Here is an 18,556-nt window from a genome sequence, read left to right as displayed (position 1 = left end):
CAATCGTTTTTGAAGTAGTTAGTTTAACTTTAACAAATACATATATATATTTATAATATAACAATGAAGTTTGGATATAGATTCTCTAACCTTCTTGGTACAGTGTATAGCAGGGGTAATTTGTTATTCACACCCGATGGAAACAATGTCATCAGTCCAGTCGGCAACAGGATCACAGTGTTTGATCTTGTCAATCATACCTCTATTACACTACCAGTTCAAACACGTCGTGATATCAACATAATGGCACTATCACCAAATGGAAGGATATTGCTTGCCTCTGACGAGGGTATGTTATGTCCATTCATTCAATCAATCAATCAATCATGATGAACTCACTCACTCATTCAATCACTCACTCAATCAATCAATCATACAATGTAGAGGGACAGATGATCATTGTCAATATGCAGATGCATGTACAGCTTGGCACATATAAGTTCAAGCATACACCGGCCACAATGGAGTTCTCACCAAATGGACAGATGATTGCCATTGGTGTGGACAATAGAGTGTTCATTTACAAGTCACCACTGGCTGAGAAGTCACTCAATCCCATGGTTCGTCTATCACATTTCCAACATGCTCAGAACATAGCATCACTAGATTGGGCCGATGATTCAAAGTATGTTTGTTACTGGTCCAGTAGCGCGCACATCAGACATCCATACTCACTCAATCAAACTTACAACTTCCAGAAAGTTATTGATCACATGCAAGGGTGGAGTGATATTCATTAGAGAGGCGAATGCTCGTAGATCACATATGTTCCAGGTACATGGTTCAGAGTCGATACATACATTCTTTGGAAATAGCGAGGGTACGGTCGTTCATTCAGTGACGAGAAAGGGACTGCTTCAATGGAAGTTCTACACTGATGAGGAGCTTTTGCGCGGTGGCTTGATCGAGCCCAAGACTGAAGATGGCAACGAGGTATCTGTCACAACGCAGTCGGGCAACGTCAGTGTCGCCACGGCCAAGAAGGAGAACGCGACAACAGGTCGCTGGAGATACGAGGGTCTCAAGCAGTTTGACTCGGGCATGGGCTACAAGGTCAAGTGCGCCAGGTATCATAAGCGAGCACAATTGTTGGTCGTTGGCTACAACAATGGTCAATTCACATTGTACCGGATGCCAGACAATCAGGAGCTGTACAAGCTCAACATATCATCGCACTCGATCTCTTCGGTGGCCTTCAACAACACTGGTGAGTGGCTGGCATTTGGCTGCAAGGACCTGGGTCAGTTGCTCGTCTGGGAGTGGCGCTCAGAGACCTACATCCTCAAGCAACAGGGCCACGCCTACAACATGTCGGCACTGAGCTATAGCCCCGATGGACAGAATATCGCAACGGGCGGTGACGATGCCAAGGTCAAGGTGTGGAACACCACCTCTGGTTATTGCTTTGTCACATTCTCCGATCACGAGGCACCCGTTACAGCCGTGCAGTTCTCGCCCGTCGCCAGTCAGAACGCAGTGTACAGCGCGAGTTTGGATGGAACCGTGCGAGCATACGACCTGTTGCGTTACAGGAACTTCCGTACGTTCGTCAGTCCCAACAAGACGCAGTTTGGCAGTCTGGCCATCGACCCAGCTGGCGAGATTGTCGTGGCCGGCTCTACAGACACATTCGAGATATACGTGTGGTCGATCCGCACTGGCCGTCTGACCGACGTGCTGGCGGGTCACACCTCGCCCGTTTCCAGCCTGTCGTTCGACCCCATTAACTCGCTGCTGGTCAGTGGCTCCTGGGACAAGACCGTCAAGATATGGGACATTTATGATGATGGTGCCACCAAGGAGACCATCCAAAACAAGTCCGACGTGCTGGCCGTCGCCTACAGTCCCGATGGACAGCGACTTGCTTGCTCAACACTGGACGGCTCGATCCAAATCTTTGAGACAGCCAACTGGACTCAGATGGGCATCATCGATGGAAGGAACGACATCACTGGAGGACGTGGCGCAAACGATCACTTGATGGCCAAGACCAACCCAGCGGGCAGAGCATTCACACACATCTCCTTTACACCCAACGGACAATGTTTGATTGCCGGTGGTGACAGCAAGTACATATGCATCTACCATGTGGAGCAGGCCATTCTCCTCAAGAAGTATCAGACATCGGGCAACTTGTCGCTGGACGGAATCCTCGATCTATTGGACTGGCGCAAGCTGACCGAGTTTGGACACGCAGATTTGATGGACCGCGACTTTGAAGATGGAGAGCAGCGCAAGGATGATTACCTACCAGGTGTGAAACGTGGAGATATGAGCAAGCGTAACACAAAGAAGAAGATCAAGACCTATGGATTGGCCATGTCACCGACTGGTCGTGCATGGGCAGCCACCACCACTGAAGGACTCATGGTCTACTCACTCGATGAGAATCTCTTCTTTGACCCAACAGACCTTTCAATCGATATCAACTCTGACACAATCCGTGCGACACTCGCCGACAAGGAGTATCTACGAGCATTAATTGTAAGTTGTTGTTTGTGGAATGGCGCGCCACAAATAATCAATCTAACACTTTGGAATCATTACACCATACATCTAGATGAGTTTGAGACTTAACGAGAAACCATTGATCGAGGAGGTGTATGAAGCCATCCCACCTAACCATGTAGCATTCGTTTGCCATGAGTTCCCTCTGTATTATCTGAAGAACTTTATTCAGTTCCTCAGCTATAACTTTGACAGAAAGCCACATCTTGAGTTCCAGATGAATTGGATCCTTCATCTATTGACCTACCATGGCAAATACATCAAGTCCAACAGTAACTCAATGATTGAATCATTGAGAAACTTGCAAAAGGGTCTGGCGCAACAATACTCTGACCTGTCACAAGTGTATGTATCATTCGAATTGGATGACAATCATACACTCACTAACAATATGATTGATTGATGGATGTATAGATGCGATGACAATAGGTACACGTTGGAATACTTTGCCAAGATCGCCTCACTTCCAAGGAGAGAGGTTGTGGATGTAAAGGATGAGAAGGTTGAGGACATGCAAGATGACGATGACGATGCAGATGATATGGATGATAACATTTATATTGCACAAACAAGATAAAACAGCTTGTGGCTCCTTCTCAACATCAATCAAAGTTGAACATCCATCTACTCATTCAATCAAACATTTCCCTTGAGTATGTTTTGTTTGATTGATTGATTAGATATAAGGTTTATCAGTCGATCCAATCAAATTGATTGATTTGTACACCAATGATCTTGGGAAAATCGAGATTAGAAGTGCGATCAGAGTAGATCACTACAGTGGTCTCCTTCTAATCCCTACCTTCAGAGGTAAGGTACTACACACCAGTAATACATTGATCCAAACCTTGATGATTCTGATCAGGCCTTGGATCATACTCTAATTTAGGTTGGTGGTAGGATGCCACTTCAATAGAGTCACCTGCCACGATCACCAAACAACACACCACCCACATCATCCACTCAATCACAATCAACTTATCACTTTGATCACACAAACACACACAACAAAGAGATACACACAAACACAAAGTCATCTCTCAATGAACTTGTGTGAGTTGGTTAAACAACAAGTTGGGCAGGTGACGGTCCAATCTTTACTTTATTCTTTGTTGAATGGTTGGTTGGTCTGTTGGATGGTTGAATCAAGGTAGGTTGTGGTTGTTGTTGCGCTGGCCTGAATGATGATGATGGGCACAAGCAAGCGCACTGAACGAGACCCTTACTCTAAAAGTTATAAGAACAAAAGACTGTATTATATTTGTATAATTAGATAGTTAGTTATAAATAATAATGGAAAGAAGTAAATCATTAAGGTCAATTAGACCTGTATTAAAAAGAATAAGAACTATTGGTGACCTCCGCAGTGGGGGAAAGAGAAAGGATTCAAATGGTGATGATATGGATGTCCAACATGTTCCCTCAGAGATGGTGGCCACTGCCTCGTATGATGAGAAGAGAAATCATAATCCATTGCATGTACCAATGTCACCTGATCAATTCTTGGCTGCCAATGAGGAGCCATCCACTTCATCAGGTAACTCACCAAACAAGAGCAAGATATCGAGAACATTGTCAAGATCATTGTCGTTCTGGTCCAGCAAGAATAAGGAGTCGGGCAGTCCTTCAATGTCACCTCAGTTATCAAAGATGGAGAAGGAGAGAGATAGACTAGAGACCAAAGAGAAGAAACGTGTAAAGAGAGAGATCAAGTTGCAGAGGAAGGCATCTAAATCATTCATGGAGGGTAGTGACAGTGTTGTTGAGGTGGACAACATTGATTATGATGATGAGATTGAAGAGTCGGGAGAGAATCAAGATGATGTACCAGATGAGGCCAAGGAGGCATCAGATGACAATGCCAGTGAGTATGATATGGTGGATGAAGATGGAGACAAAGTGGACTCGTCAAAGAATAAGAAGTTCAAGAAAAACCTCATCAAATGGCTGTCAATGTTCACTTTCTTCCCTTCATTCAATGTACCAGCGGAGGGATCAGCTTCACCTCGTTCTCCAACAGTCAGTTCAATCACTTTCCAGAAAAGAAGACCATCACTTTATGAATTGTAATTAATTTAACTTAATGTAATATAAATAAATATAATAGTGGAGATATATAATGGTATTATTTACTACTAGTTCGTTGGATAATGATGAGACATTGGAGACAATAGTGCACTACTATTGTTTGGTTGTCGGTGAACAACATTGTTTGGCGGTGTCGACAAGATTGTTGTTTGCCTGGAAAGTGATGATGGAGGTGTTGAAGTGATTGTTCGATTTGGTTGTTGGCTATTATTACTATCATACATTGTTGTTGTGGAAGGTTGTTGATTGGTATTGTTACTGTTGCTGGTGGAAGTAGTTGGTATTGTTGAGGAGGAGGAGTTCATCGATGAACTAGGATGTCCTTGATCACTCATCTTCATCTTTAGTGTCTTCTTCTCGATCTCTTGCCGAAACTGGATGATGCATCTCTTCAGGTAGACGTTCTCTTGTGTCATGTTCCTTAGATACCTAGCATTGCGTTCATTCTCATCGATTAGAACTTTAACTGTTTGATTGACTAGGTTGAGCTCCTGCCTCAGCTTGAGCATAGAGTCCTCCATACTCTGCTCAACATCTACCATGCTCTGCGGCAGCACACCACGATTGTCATCCATATCAATGTCATCCTCATCATCGACTTCATTGTTGACTTGATTATTGTTGTTCTCTCCTGCCTCAACAAAGAAGAAGCTGTTGAGCAGTGAACCATCGATTGGCAGTCTATCAGTGGACTTGCGCTGACGTTGGAACATCAAGGGTTTCGGCAGGATGTCCAACAGCTTCTCGATGCCAACCCAGAGAGAGTTGGGTGATGTGCTTGGCTGTGTGAAGTAGTCAATGTTGGGTATTGAATCTGTTGGGGCCACAGGTGATGCGCCAACATTGATGACAGAGGAAGACGATGATGAAAGATGTTGTTGTTGTGAGCCATCTGTACTCTTTAGATCTTGATACTGTTTCAACTCTGTGGATTTCAACAGATGATTATGTGACAGTATCTTTAAAGCACTTATAGTCTGTTCATTGGTTGTCTGTAGTATTGCCAAGTTGAAGTAGTTTGATGCCTGTAGATGAAACTCTATAGCCTCATCAATTAGACCAAAGTGTTCTGCTTCCTGTGCCTTCTTCACAAGTATATGTGCCTATCAATCAATCAATCATGATTGTTTGTTAGGTTTATTGATTGATTGATCGTTTGATTGATTGGATGACTCACTTTTGTTATGAATGAACTGTCAATAGTGGAGGACATTTATCACAAGTTTAGTATTTGTTTGTATTAATATATCTCTACTATAGTAGTAGTAATAATGACTGATGATGGGGATCACTAATGAGAGCTGATCGTCGAAGGCAACTCTCATTTCTCTCTCTCTTACTCTCCCCACACTCACTCTGGCACTCGCTCGCTTGCATACTTGTTGTTATTGTGCTACCTACCCAACTTCATCCATCTCTTGAGGTGAGAGTGCCAAGTGGTGTGGTGGTGTTCAACTAACACACAACCATTGGGGGTGCGATGAATGGTTGAGCGGAGCGGAGTGGTGGACCAGTCTGTCTGTCTTTCTGTTTGTTAGTCGCCAATGCCAACGCCAACATGTCAATCAATCAATCAAACAACTTAAGTGAGTTAACAATTATTATTATTATTATTATTATTTACATAATCGATGGTTATAATGGACATTGAGCTTGACCTCGAGTCTGAGAGGTTGAAAGACCACCTGCTAATGGCGAAGATGATACAATGTCAGCCAGTGATTGGGTCTGATGCTGCTGTTTCTTGCTTCTCTTGATCCTCTCCTTGAGATGGAAGTATGTCTCCATCAACTGGATCTCATCCATCAATCTTTGATTTTTCTCCTCCTCCTGGCGCAGCTTTTCCACCAACTCCAAACTCTTGCTGGCAAAGAACTCTGATGTCTCGCTCTCCTTTTGCAATGTGGCACGCATCTCCTCCACCTCCAACATCAGTCCGTAGTCCCTGGCCGTTATATTCTCACGGTCATTCTTGATACTATTGATCGTCTCCTTGATCATCTCCAATCGTTGCTCCAATGTCATGGCGCTGTGGTCGTCCAGACAGCTGCTAGAGCGTTGTTGGCGATTGAATGATTGGTCGCCACCTCCGACGTCATCATCAAAGTTGTTGTTATCACTCTCACGTGAGTATCTATACTCCCTAGAGTATCTACTATCCCTTGATGGTGATTGCCTGTTGTATCTTATCGCACTCCTGTTTGATCCACCACCACCAGTGCCTGATGACATTGGGATACCACTACTACTGCTGCTGAGTAACATTGAGAGTCTATCGCGTGGACTGATCCTCCTCTCAATCTCTCGTTCAATCTCGCGACTGTAGTCTCGACTGCACCTCCTGTCCATAATCTCCCTCTTTAGACGGTCCAGGTCGATGCTGTAGCGCGAGTGTCTGTCGCGCTCGATGCCACTGCTTGGAATGGCGTCCTGTCGACGGGGCGTGAGCTGGTTCAACTCGCGAATCTTCTCCTTGGAGTACCTGTCGATCTTCTCCTTCAGCTGTTGAATATTGGCCTTTGTAACATTGTTGTTTAGGCCAGAGTCACTGTACCGCTCCAGGTCATTGCCAAAGGCCACACTCCTTCTATATAATACATTGCTGCCATTGCTGTTACTGTTGTTGCCACTGTTTCTACTACCATTGCTACTATTACTACCATGACTACTGTTACTACCAACGACCACACCACCTGCGCCACCGCTACTACTCTTGTTGAAACCCTTATACTTGAGGTTCTCCAAGAACTGTTGATATTGTACTTCCTCCGACTGTTGTTGTTGTAGCTGTTGCTGTTGCTGTTGTTGCTGTTGTTGCTGCTGGTCCAAGTATGTTGTGGTGACGGTAAGTGTGATTGGTGTCGCATTGTCATTTGGAGATGTGATTGTTGTCGAGGTGATTGTTGCGCTGGGCGACACTTGTTGACCTCCACCAGTAGTTGTGGATGAAACGGTGATGGATGCTGGTCGCGAGTATCGATGCAACTCGTTGAGCGTCTCTGGTCGCTCGATCAATCCCGGTAATTGATCCGGACGCATCGTGATAAGATAATGCTCGGCGAATGGTTCATTATAGAAGAAGTCGTGATACTGTATCGGATAGGTGACGATTGCCGGCACACAGTTGAGCGTAGGCACAAGACAGATGGCAATGTTGGTGATGGACATCTTGTTCTCCTCAGAGTGCTGAAGTAGCTTGCTGAGTAGGGTGGTCAGTGCTTGCATCACCTCGTAGTGAATGCGAGGCAGTGAGTGGACGAGCAACCTCAGCTTCTCCAGCAGCTCCATGTCCACCTGCTTCCTCTTGCCATCCTCGGCCACAAACAATGACGCCACTTGCTTGTTGATCTGTGACGGTACAAACACGGGCAGGTCACGGAAGAACCTCTTGAGTAGACCAGCCGCCGTGTATGGCTCCAACGCAGAGACGTCAACTTCCTCGTAGCTGTTGAACAATCGAACAAACTCGTTGATTGTGACGTCGCGACCAGGTATCCTGAACACGCCCTCGGTTGTGAGTGATGTTCGCTCGAGGTGTTCGACCAACTTCTCCACGATGATCGGTACGAAGGCGCCCTCGCGACAGGGCACCTCGTCCAAAGGCACGCCAAACACAGGACATGAACGAGGCTTGGATACTACGACATATGGTGAGTCGGCGCCTGATGATGGCGGAAGGTATATGTCCGCGGTGATCGTTCGCAGATTGACACCGCTTTGTTTGAGATCCGAAGTGAGCACATCGCTGTGTGAGACTGACTTGGAGTGTCGTTTTCCTTTCTTTTCTCGTTTACTATTTTCGCGGGATCCATTGTCGCGGGATAGTGTTGGCGATGGAGATGGTGGAGGTATTCCATCGCAACTATTAATCAAATTATTTGTTGGTTGTTGGATATTGTCACTACTTCCACCTACTGGATTTCCATCTTTATCCTTTTCCTTCTTTTGAAAGATCTGAACTGATCTCCTGAATATATTCTTCATTTCCTCAAACTGTAATCTTGAATAAAACATTGTTATTATTATTATTAATAAAAGTTTGATTTGTTTGTTGACAATTCATAATGTAATAATGAATGTATGAGTATGTCATAAGATTGATGTTGATGGAGGACGATCAGAATCTGTCAATCTCCAACCATGATACATACATTCAATTTAATGATGAAGTAGATGAGGGGAGGATGCGAAGAGGGAGGACAAGGATAATGTAATTAATTGGTTACCCAATGTCACAAGTAGATTGTACTAGTTCTTTAAATTTAATGGATTGAATATTGGAACATAAAGTATGTTAATAATGATGATTGAATGATCAACGAAACACATGCTCTGGCATCTGTGATACTGTCACCTGATCACTCACTCACTCACTCACTCACTCAATCATTCTCACTCACTGTCTATCTCACACCAATACAAATATTTTTAATCAAGTATCAATCACAGACAATACAGATAGACCATTCGAGTGCCAGTGGAGTGGAGACAGCGCGGATGGATGGATAGTTGGATGATGCAGTGCTGATGATGTTTTAGCATCAGCATAAGGTGCAGCGACTATCAATCAATCACTCAACCACTATCAATCAATCAACTTGATTGAAACCATAATCCGATTGCGCGCGCTAACTGCATCTCATGTGATTCATTCCAAGGGGAGTGTGTGCGTGGGTGTTGTGTGTGTGATTGGAGTGTTCACAGGGAACACTCTATTAACACAATTGATTACACGGTGACACACACATATAAATAATGTACTTTGTGTGATTGGATACACACAAAGTAATAATCGTAAGTGGAGGAGGGATCTTTGCAGCGGGTGACATTGAAGCTCGCAAACTTTGCCAAATAATATCATCATTTTTGCATCTAGATATTTTACAATATTTGTTAAGCTATTGGGTATTGTGATTCAGGCCTGATCGTGTGCCCCCGCAAAGGTTTGATCTTTAGAAAAAAAGGTGTAGCCATCTTCGCTGGGTCAATTAAATCCACTTTCTCGGGTCTAGACTCACACTAATAATCCACACACAACACATCACATCTTACTTAGACCAAAGTAAAGTACTTGGTGTCAGTCACATCTATCTATTACATCCATTGCTTATTTCTTAAAGACGACTACAACTATTATTACAACTACTACGACTTCACTATTCTTGTGTCTTTTGAATACACAAGATAATATTTATTTATTCAACAGAACACAAGCGTAATTGCCCTGGTTATAACTAACCACTAAACATTAAACACAACCATGTTCATTGATTGGGCATGTAGCCTTAATCTTATTGATCAAGACAAGAGTATGTACTCTTCACTCACTCACTCACCAATCAATCAATCAATCACTAACCCATTCAATCATTGAATCAATCATTTAGACACTGGTATACTAAAGGAGTTCCCGTTGAACGTAAAGAAGACATTGGTTAATCATGTAGTGTCATTGTTCTTACTTGATCCATCGACTTCAATGCCTACGATAGTGGCCACCAAGGAGCATATGTCATGGATGATGGAGATTGTTGAACAGGGATTCTTGTTGCCACTCGACGAGTCACCTTCGATATTTGCCTGTATCGAGTTGTATAAACGATGGCTGTTCGATGCCAAGTGTCGACCACCACCCCTCGACGACGACCACTCAGAGTTCTACATGCAGCGCATCCTTCAGCATCTGACACTGATGTTCCAGCCGCGATCGGCACCCTCAAAGGACGCCGTCGAGACACACATCATCCTCTGCCAAAAGGTACTGCAGCTCTACTTGGACATTGCCCGCGCACTCTCCAAGAACTTCTCCCAGGAGACGTTCGAGCTGTGGATCACGCTGCTGTTGTCCGTGGCCGACTGCACACTCAGCACTGGATCAAAGACCGACGAGATCTTGGCGCGCTCCATCTGTCCACTCCTGCTCAAGGTGTTGTTTGAGGTGTGGCTTCACTCTCGCACTCGTAACCCACAGCTCTGGAACAATCTGCACAAATATGCCTTTGGCTGGTTGCACCACATGCCAACGATCCATCAGTGGAGTCTCACGTGCATGTCAATCACAGCACCACTCGTACAGATGCTCTACACACAGGATTATGCAGGCCGGGCGACCATTCCCGTCAAGTTGGAAGACATCACCATCGAGTTTGAGCCAAACTACCTCGTCTACCTTTGGAACCGAGTACTTCATTTCATTGGCAACCCCAACGCCATCAAGAACCCGACAATCTTTGCCACGGCCATCGGTGGAATCTACCAACTCGTGTCAATGTTCTTGGCCGTGACCCAAGATGGCAACTCAATCCTGGCAATCTTTGGCTCGTGGCTGTTTGAGGCCATCAAGGTCATTCGCTTTGGATACGACGAGGGCATCTCGCTGGCCACAGAGATCCTGTCGCACATCTTCCTGACCTGCTCACCCAAGATCACATTCGATCCAATCTACTTGGCCAGCTTCTACTCGTGTATCAGCGAGGTGTTGTGGTGTGATGGCAAGATACTCTACGCCGGTGTTATCCACACCAAGTCGTTGCTGTCCTCTGAGATCCCAGGCTGCCGTATCCTGGTCCCCGCGTACATTCGTGCACTTGGCCGTATTCTAACTATAGTGCCAGGTTCCAACAGCGAGCCACTACGTCGCTCAGCCGTTCGCATCCTTGGACAGATCATGTGTTACTCCAATCGCTTCGAGAACGTGCAGTTCTACCAGTTCTTTAACAAACGTTCGATGGAGTACTACCCCCCGCTGCCATCAGATGTCACGGGCAAGTACGAGCTGGCCCAGCCTGATCTCAACTCATTCCGTGACGTTCGATCACATGTCGCCCATCTCATACTCAGTGCACTCAACACTGAGACCTCGCCACACAACCTGTCCACACTGATCTGGTACATTCTTGACTTCCAATTGGAGCATCAACATAAGAATGTCACGGCTATGCCCGATGGAAAGAATCCAACCACGGCATTTATCAACATTGCCATCAATATTGTGCTCAAGAAGGCTACCTCATTCACTGGCCAATGGCCAGGTGAGGTCATCTCGCACTCCTTCCAGCTGTTGGGTGAGCTGGCCAGCCACCACGCTAGCATCCCCACCTTTGTCCAGATCGCGCACACCATCGTCAGGAAGCTATGCAAGTTCATTGTGTTCAAATGCAGAGAGACACCAATCAGCTCGGAGACCGAGGAGCTGATACTCCTTGCACTGGCTGCCATTGGTCAATGGGTTATCGTCAGTGGATGGATCTTTGATGGCAACTACAAGACCGACACCAGCACATTGTACATGCTGTTCGACTCGCTGACCATTGCACTCGGTGGTAAGAATCCCAACGAGGAGACTATCTCCAACACACCAACCGGCAGTGGACTTGGTGTCAATGTTCCGTCAATGAGCGCATCTCAGCAGGTACCATCATCTCCTCAGATCGGTGGCGCCTCCTCAAACCTTGCATCGAGCAGTGGACATTTGCCCACAGGTGCAGCAGGTCTGAACCTTTCCAACTCTGGAATGCCAACATCGACAGCGGGCGCACAGTCGGCCAACGCTGCAGCATCGACCACACAACAAAAGAAACGCCAACAATTGATCAACAATCCAAACATCACGTCCAGGATCAAGGAGATTGCTCAGTGCACATTTGACACGATCATGAACAGATTGAGCTTCTACCCCAACCCGTACAATGCTGGAAACAGCTCGTTGACATCATCGGCTTGGCTCGAGACTGATGTGGTTGCTTCGATCCGCGAGCAGGCCAAGAAGGAGGGCCAGCCAAACTTCCCTGTTGAGCAATGCATCCGTTTCTACTCTGTCAATGACTCGATGCTCATGACTCTTATCGATCAGCCATTCGGCGAGAATGGTCCGCACACAACAATCATCATCCGTGATTCTACCGGTCGCTATGTGATCAACACTGACTACGCATTGCTTCCTTTCAAACCCCGCGACAGCTCTACCGAGACTGAGCGTCTGTCTGACGCGTCTTCTGATGGTTGGGAGGGCGAGGAGCCCCTACCAACCGGCGCACACATGGTCCCTGCAGTCATTCCACCACCCCTACAGTTGGACAAGGTTCAGCCATTCGTGTCATCCTTCATTATGAACCAAGAGGACTTTGGCAATGTCAGCCAGTACATTAGCACAACCAAGGACGCTGCATTCAATCAATCAACAGAGTCACTGATCAAGTCCGAGCTGAACATACTCAACACCAACTCTCATGGTCTGAACCACCGCACCACGATCCAGTCCACATCACCAAAGAACAAGTATCAGGGCGACCTAAAGTTCCAAAACTCGCGTCTGCTCCTCTCCAACTTGGGGTTCCTCTCGCTCGAGTCCAAGGGCAGGGTGTGTCAGATGGAGAACACACTCACATTCTACCAGGCTCTCTACTCATTGGATTCACTGCAGGAGCGCGCGCAGACACGCATCGGTGTCATGTACATTAAGAAGAGCGACACTACCGAAGATGACATTCTCAACAATGTGGTCGGCAGCGATACTCCATCCGACTATGTTGACTTTGTCTCATCGCTTGGCTGGACAGTGGACGTGGCAACACACCGCGGCTATCTAGGTGGACTGGATACCAAGGGTTTGCACGGAAAGTATGCGCCATACTATGCAACCAGCAGTCGCGAGACCATCTTTCACGTCACCACTCTGATGCCCAATCAAGGCTCATCCGTGGAGCACAAGAAGAAGTTGTTGGGCAAGGACAGCGTTGTCATCGTGTGGTATGATGGCACGTTGGAGGAGTATGAGCAGCTCAAGATTGAGAACATCACTAGCAGAGTGCAGATTGTCATCACTCCTCTCCAATCCAAGTTGTACAGAGTCAAGATATACAAGGGAATGTTCACAAAGGTAAGTGATATAGTCAATGGATCATGATCAATCAAACACACACTAACAATCAATCGATCAATCAAACATTAGACTACAATATTCGGACCAATTATCAATGATGACTTGGTTGTCAGCAAGCATATATTGGCAGAGTTGGCCAAGGCCACAGCGATCAATGCATTCCAACAATTGGCACTCTCTGACTCCAACAGCGTATCACATCAATTCCTTCAGAGGAAGAAGATGATCAATGATATCTCTGTTTCATTCAAGCGCGAACTCACTGTTCAACAGAACTATATGACCACATTCCAGGCACTGGAGGAAGACCAGCTATACAAGAGACCAGTGCGAACCAATAGCTCTGATCATGTTGAGCCATTCAAGGCTGTTAGACCATCTGCCAGGGCGATCAACAATAGCAACAATGGAACATCGGTCATTGGTGCCAACAACAACACGAGTAGCAACAGTAACAGTTCCAGTAGCACTGAGCAAAAACCAACAACAACCAGCAACAGTAGTAGCAACTCATCCCCTGCAGTCTCACCTATCCTGGTTGGTGGACTATCGGCTTCATCTTCACAACCATTGTCCTCCAGCAACTCGTGGAGAAACTCGGTTGGAATGTCAGCCAACAGAATACCCACCCAGCAGTCCTCTCCTGTCAAGTCGAGTAGTCCAACTGGCAACGCAACAAGTGTCACTCAGCAACAGCAACACCAGACCTCTCCTACCAGTACCTCACAACCTTCACCCTCGTCCACATCCTCAGCGTCTTCGCCACCACCTACGTCACCACCTACCACCTCTTCGTCCCCAGCCAAAGTCACTCCGACGCCAGTGACTTCATCCGCTCCAACGACCACAACGAACAAGACTGCGACATCACCAACCATCTCACCGTCAACCTCTGGAGGTGCCTCTACAACAACGCCAGGACCAGCAAAGACACCCATCAGTGCCATTGCTTCCAAGTTCTCGACACCTTCGTCATCGCCTCAATCATCTCCATCGAGCACACCATTAACTGGCAAGGGATGGAACATCCTAAAGCCAACCAAGAATGCAGACTCGCCAGCCAGCTCGCCAACCAACACTGCTCGCACTGGATTCTTCTCCAAGAAACCAAAGGAACCATCGACAACAACAAACAAATAAACATATATACGACAAATAACAACAACAACCAATCTAAACAATGAAGATTCGACTATATATTATGATCCAGTTTATTAGAAGAACTTAAACTTTCCCTTCTTCTTATCCTTTGTTGGAGTATTCTCGTCTATCTGGTCAAGTAGGTCGGTGAGGTAAGCCTTCTTTGGTGCATTACTACCACTAATATTGTTGCTGCTACTGCTGGTACTCATGCTACTTGTACTACTATTGTGTTGTTGTTGCTTGGCATGCTGTGAATCGGCGTACATGCTGTTGGATAGAGAGTTCAATGAGTTTTGGGTGGAGTTACTGGTGACTGAGAGTGAGGATGTTGAGTGAGATAGAGGCGAGTGGACCTGTGACGTGAATGATCCGCTGGAGCTGAGGTTGGCACCAGTGGCCAAAGTCGGTGGCGTGAATACTGGAGAGGTAGGGTTGGATACGACATGAGTTGTAATGTGCTCTTGTGGTGTGATGTGTTCTTGGTCCTCCAAGTTGGGCTCGCCAATCTGGTTGGCGATTTCAAAGTCCTCCTTTAGGAACTCGGACAGCATGGCATTGAGTTGCATCTCGGTCTGTAGTTTAGTGTCCCATTCCACGCTGTCTCTTGTGTCGGTAGATGTAGTGCTTGGTACTTGTTGTTGTTGCTGTTGAACAGGATGTACATCATCCGATCCAATTGATATAGTCATTGTTGTAGTCATTCCATTGTTGTTGTCGGCCTTTGAGTCTGATGAGAATTCTGCGCTGTCTCTGCTGTCGCTCGATGCAGAGCCATCATTCTCAAGTGATGAGTCTGATGATGCCAATTCATTAACAACATTGGACTCATGTGATTGCTCTTGTGGTGGGAAGAACTTGATCTCTGGCGATGTGTGTACACTGCTGTTGACACTGTTTCCCGTTGCGTTGGTCACCTCTGGTGACCGATGTTGTAATGATGTTGATTGAACAGTTTGTTGAAGTATGGATATCTGTTTGGAGAGTTGATCAGCACGTTGGATCACCGTCCTGACCATTTGAATGGTCAGTAGACCAATATTTCCATCGTCGGTCAGCTGATTGATTGACTTGATCTCTGGTAGCTCGGGTAATGATTGATTGAGCGTGTTGAAAATGCCATGAACACTGGACTGACTTGTGATCAGAGATTTCTCCAGTGTCTGTGAGAATGCAGCCAACACCTTAAACACCTTGAACTCCAACTCCACCTGGTCCTTTATCGTAGGATCCATTTGTGATGGTGATGTATTATTATTATTTATAGGTGTATTTATCAAGGTTGCTACTGTCATTATTAATTATTAATAGTTTGTAGGATTAAAGATAATTGATGCTGATTATGATGTAGTGTACAATGCTTTCCTCTTCTTGGTCGCAATAATAATAATAATAATAATAATTCAATAATAATATAGAATAATCCGTCGACGGATATAAGTATCCTCCTGTTCCTGTCTGATGTGTGTGTTTGAATGATCAGTAAGAGGTTAATGGGATGTGATCACTAATATATAGATATATATAATTCATATATAATTTAAAATATATATATAATGTTGATGATTTGGTAGGTATTATATGATCATAATTTAAATTATGATGATTAGAGAGAGGGGATTGATAGGGTTGTTGCTTGGATAGTATTGGGTAGCAGGCAGTCAGTCGATAGATAGAATGCTAATCGTGATTGGCAATTGGATAACACACACATGCACCAATCATATACACATAAGAGAGAAGAGAGAGAGCTGAGAAAAGATAATAGTGGGGTATGATTGCATAGATGAATTGATGGATGGATCCGCTGTCAATAAGTCAGCAGCTTCCAACAGCAACAAATTGAAGCATCGGTGCTTTGCTGCTGCTGCTGTAATGTATGTTGTTGTGTTGTTACTAACACCATATGATACTTGATCATATATCTGAACTGCATATATATTGGGTGCCAATGATTGATTGATTGAATGGATGGATGGATGGATGGATTGATGGATGGGGTGGTGGGGTCAGTGCAATCCGGTAATCAATCAATCAGCTGGAAAGACTGGGTGTGAGTGGTGTTGTGTTTGATTGATTCACAACATCATATCGTGGGGTGTGATCACAACTACATAAATAAGGTAAGTGTAAGTAGTAGCAGGGGCAACAATGGTTGCCTCGGTAAAGTCTCTCTGGTGTTTATGTGTGTGTGAGTGTAGTGAGGAAGGTTGATTGGTTGTTTGTACAATTTGATATTGATGAACTGATGATGTAACATGTTACATCAAATACGTTTGTCAACTATCCTGACCTTTGTATTATATGATTGAACGATTCATTACCTTTATGAGATGCGATGTTCAACTACTACTGAGCTTAAACCAAAGTGATTTACTATGAAGGTCAAGTTAGTCGTAGTAAGTAAGTGATTGAGTGAATGAAGTTTGTTTGGGTACACTTGGAGTGGTAACCAAGAGCATAGTATTAGACTTACCCGACGACTGCGATTCGATCCTCGACGAAAGCTTTCAGAATCTCCGATTTGGACCCTAATATCCATCAAAAATCGCAATTAATCTAAAGTTTTGAGTTGGTTGCTGCTAAGGTTCTGCAGGGGATAGTCAAGGTTACGCAGAGAATTCATTTTTCAGCGGTCTCAATCCTTGGGTTCGAGCTGGTTCGACCCTGGACAACCCTTGGAACAGCAAGGGGAACCCTTTCAAACCTTATCTGATGTTAATTAAATATTTATATTTTTATTGTTGTTGTTGTAGTTGTTGTTGTGGTTGTTGTTGTTGTTGTATGATAAATTAGACCTTAAAGAAATCGTCGTCTCGTCCAAAGGAGTGGAACATATTGGTCAAATATGCGATAATTGTCCAGAGTGCGTTGTGTCGTTGAATGTTGTCAGAAAGGTCGCCAAGTGATCTGATTGTGTCTGACAATATGTTCCATTTCTTCATCTCTCCAAAGACATTCTCAATGATGATCCTCACCTTCTTGATTCGATTGCTCTCATCTTTCTCTCTCAGGATACGCTCGGCATCGAATCCTTCTTTGGTGACCTTGGCTTCCAATGCCTTCAACTTCTTAGATACCTTGGTCGCCTCCTTTCCTTGACGCAGGCGATGCTCATCGAGCGTGCGTTTTCTGATCATCTTGTCTGTGTACTCCATATGATCGATCAATGAAGCCGACTTGATCTTGGGGGTGATGGTGTTGGTGTAGTACTTCTGACCTCCTTTGAATCCTTTGTCACCGAGAATGACAATATCTTCATCGAACAGAGCCTGTAGTCTAGGTGCAGCATCCTTGTAGAGCGAGACGTCAGGCTGGGCGCCTCCCTCTGTCTTACCTACATACACGATCTTGCCACGTATATCGCAAATGACCAACACTGCCAAAGAATACATTGATTTCTTGCCAGAATAAACAAGATCCTTGATCGTCTTGTGTGGCGGCACTTGAATCCTCTGCTCTGACCCGTCCACAATGAGATGAACATTGTGCTTAATACCATCTTTCCATATTTCTGCATGATTGTCTCGAAGCTCTCCATTGTGAACCACATCCTGGAAGTACCCATGGCAGTACGACTTCAATCTATCGAACACCTTGGTGAATGAGTACCTGAGCTGAGCGATTGTCAATTGATATAGGAACACACGCTCCATCATGTACCAGGGAAGGTTGTGGCGGCACCTCATGAGGAAGACGAGCATGTCCTTGTGTTCAAAAGAGTGCTTCTCACAGAGCTGAGACACTTGACTATGGGAGAGCTTGAAGTAACTTGTGTACTCTTCATCTTGGTTGAACCATTGATCTGTAAGTGCAGAGTTGAGGGTATGGCATTTGTCAGTTAATGGACTTAGCTTGCTGGCAGCATATTTATTCTTCACCTTCTTCAAGGGTATTGTTCTTCCTCTTATTGTTCCTCCTTGTTGTTGTTGTTGTTGT

The 18,556-nt window shown here is 45.1% G+C and overlaps 7 protein-coding genes across 7 annotated transcripts; 3 read left to right on the top strand and 4 right to left on the bottom strand.

Annotated features, from left to right (window-relative positions):
* Window positions 1–63: 63 nt before the first annotated feature.
* SAMD00019534_021880 (hypothetical protein) lies at window positions 64–3,085 on the top strand (the record flags this gene model as incomplete). The annotated part of the gene is made up of 5 exons (XM_012901486.1): window positions 64–289; window positions 385–625; window positions 699–2,484; window positions 2,561–2,853; window positions 2,923–3,085. 5 exons carry the CDS (start codon window positions 64–66, stop codon window positions 3,083–3,085), a joined length of 2,709 nt encoding a protein of 902 aa, XP_012756940.1.
* Window positions 3,086–3,909: 824 nt separating this feature from the next.
* On the top strand, window positions 3,910–4,571 carry SAMD00019534_021870 (hypothetical protein; the record flags this gene model as incomplete). Its single annotated transcript, XM_012901485.1, has 2 exons — window positions 3,910–4,376; window positions 4,496–4,571. 2 exons carry the CDS (start codon window positions 3,910–3,912, stop codon window positions 4,569–4,571), a joined length of 543 nt encoding a protein of 180 aa, XP_012756939.1.
* A 72-nt stretch (window positions 4,572–4,643) lies between these two features.
* Window positions 4,644–5,809, bottom strand: SAMD00019534_021860 (hypothetical protein; the record flags this gene model as incomplete). The annotated part of the gene is made up of 3 exons (XM_012901484.1): window positions 4,644–4,749; window positions 4,819–5,699; window positions 5,774–5,809. 3 exons carry the CDS (start codon window positions 5,807–5,809, stop codon window positions 4,644–4,646), a joined length of 1,023 nt encoding a protein of 340 aa, XP_012756938.1.
* Window positions 5,810–6,231: 422 nt separating this feature from the next.
* Window positions 6,232–8,580, bottom strand: SAMD00019534_021850 (hypothetical protein; the record flags this gene model as incomplete). The annotated part of the gene is made up of 1 exon (XM_012901483.1): window positions 6,232–8,580. One exon carries the CDS (start codon window positions 8,578–8,580, stop codon window positions 6,232–6,234), a length of 2,349 nt encoding a protein of 782 aa, XP_012756937.1.
* Window positions 8,581–9,856: 1,276 nt separating this feature from the next.
* SAMD00019534_021840 (hypothetical protein) lies at window positions 9,857–14,617 on the top strand (the record flags this gene model as incomplete). The annotated part of the gene is made up of 3 exons (XM_012901482.1): window positions 9,857–9,905; window positions 9,984–13,474; window positions 13,547–14,617. The coding sequence occupies 3 exons, from the start codon at window positions 9,857–9,859 to the stop codon at window positions 14,615–14,617; spliced, it is 4,611 nt and encodes a 1,536-aa protein (XP_012756936.1).
* Window positions 14,618–14,691: 74 nt separating this feature from the next.
* On the bottom strand, window positions 14,692–15,918 carry SAMD00019534_021830 (hypothetical protein; the record flags this gene model as incomplete). Its single annotated transcript, XM_012901481.1, has 3 exons — window positions 14,692–14,812; window positions 14,885–15,482; window positions 15,519–15,918. Coding segments are annotated over 3 exons (1,119 nt in total), but the record flags the coding sequence as incomplete, so codon positions are not given.
* Window positions 15,919–17,409: 1,491 nt separating this feature from the next.
* SAMD00019534_021820 (hypothetical protein) lies at window positions 17,410–18,276 on the bottom strand (the record flags this gene model as incomplete). Its single annotated transcript, XM_012901480.1, has 1 exon — window positions 17,410–18,276. The coding sequence occupies one exon, from the start codon at window positions 18,274–18,276 to the stop codon at window positions 17,410–17,412; it is 867 nt and encodes a 288-aa protein (XP_012756934.1).
* Window positions 18,277–18,556: the final 280 nt, after the last annotated feature.

The sequence above is a fragment of the Acytostelium subglobosum genome (genome assembly GCF_000787575.1).
Source record: "Acytostelium subglobosum LB1 DNA, scaffold: scaffold4, whole genome shotgun sequence".
NCBI lineage: Eukaryota > Evosea > Eumycetozoa > Acytosteliales > Acytosteliaceae > Acytostelium > Acytostelium subglobosum.
This window is presented reverse-complemented; position numbering and strand designations above follow the sequence as displayed.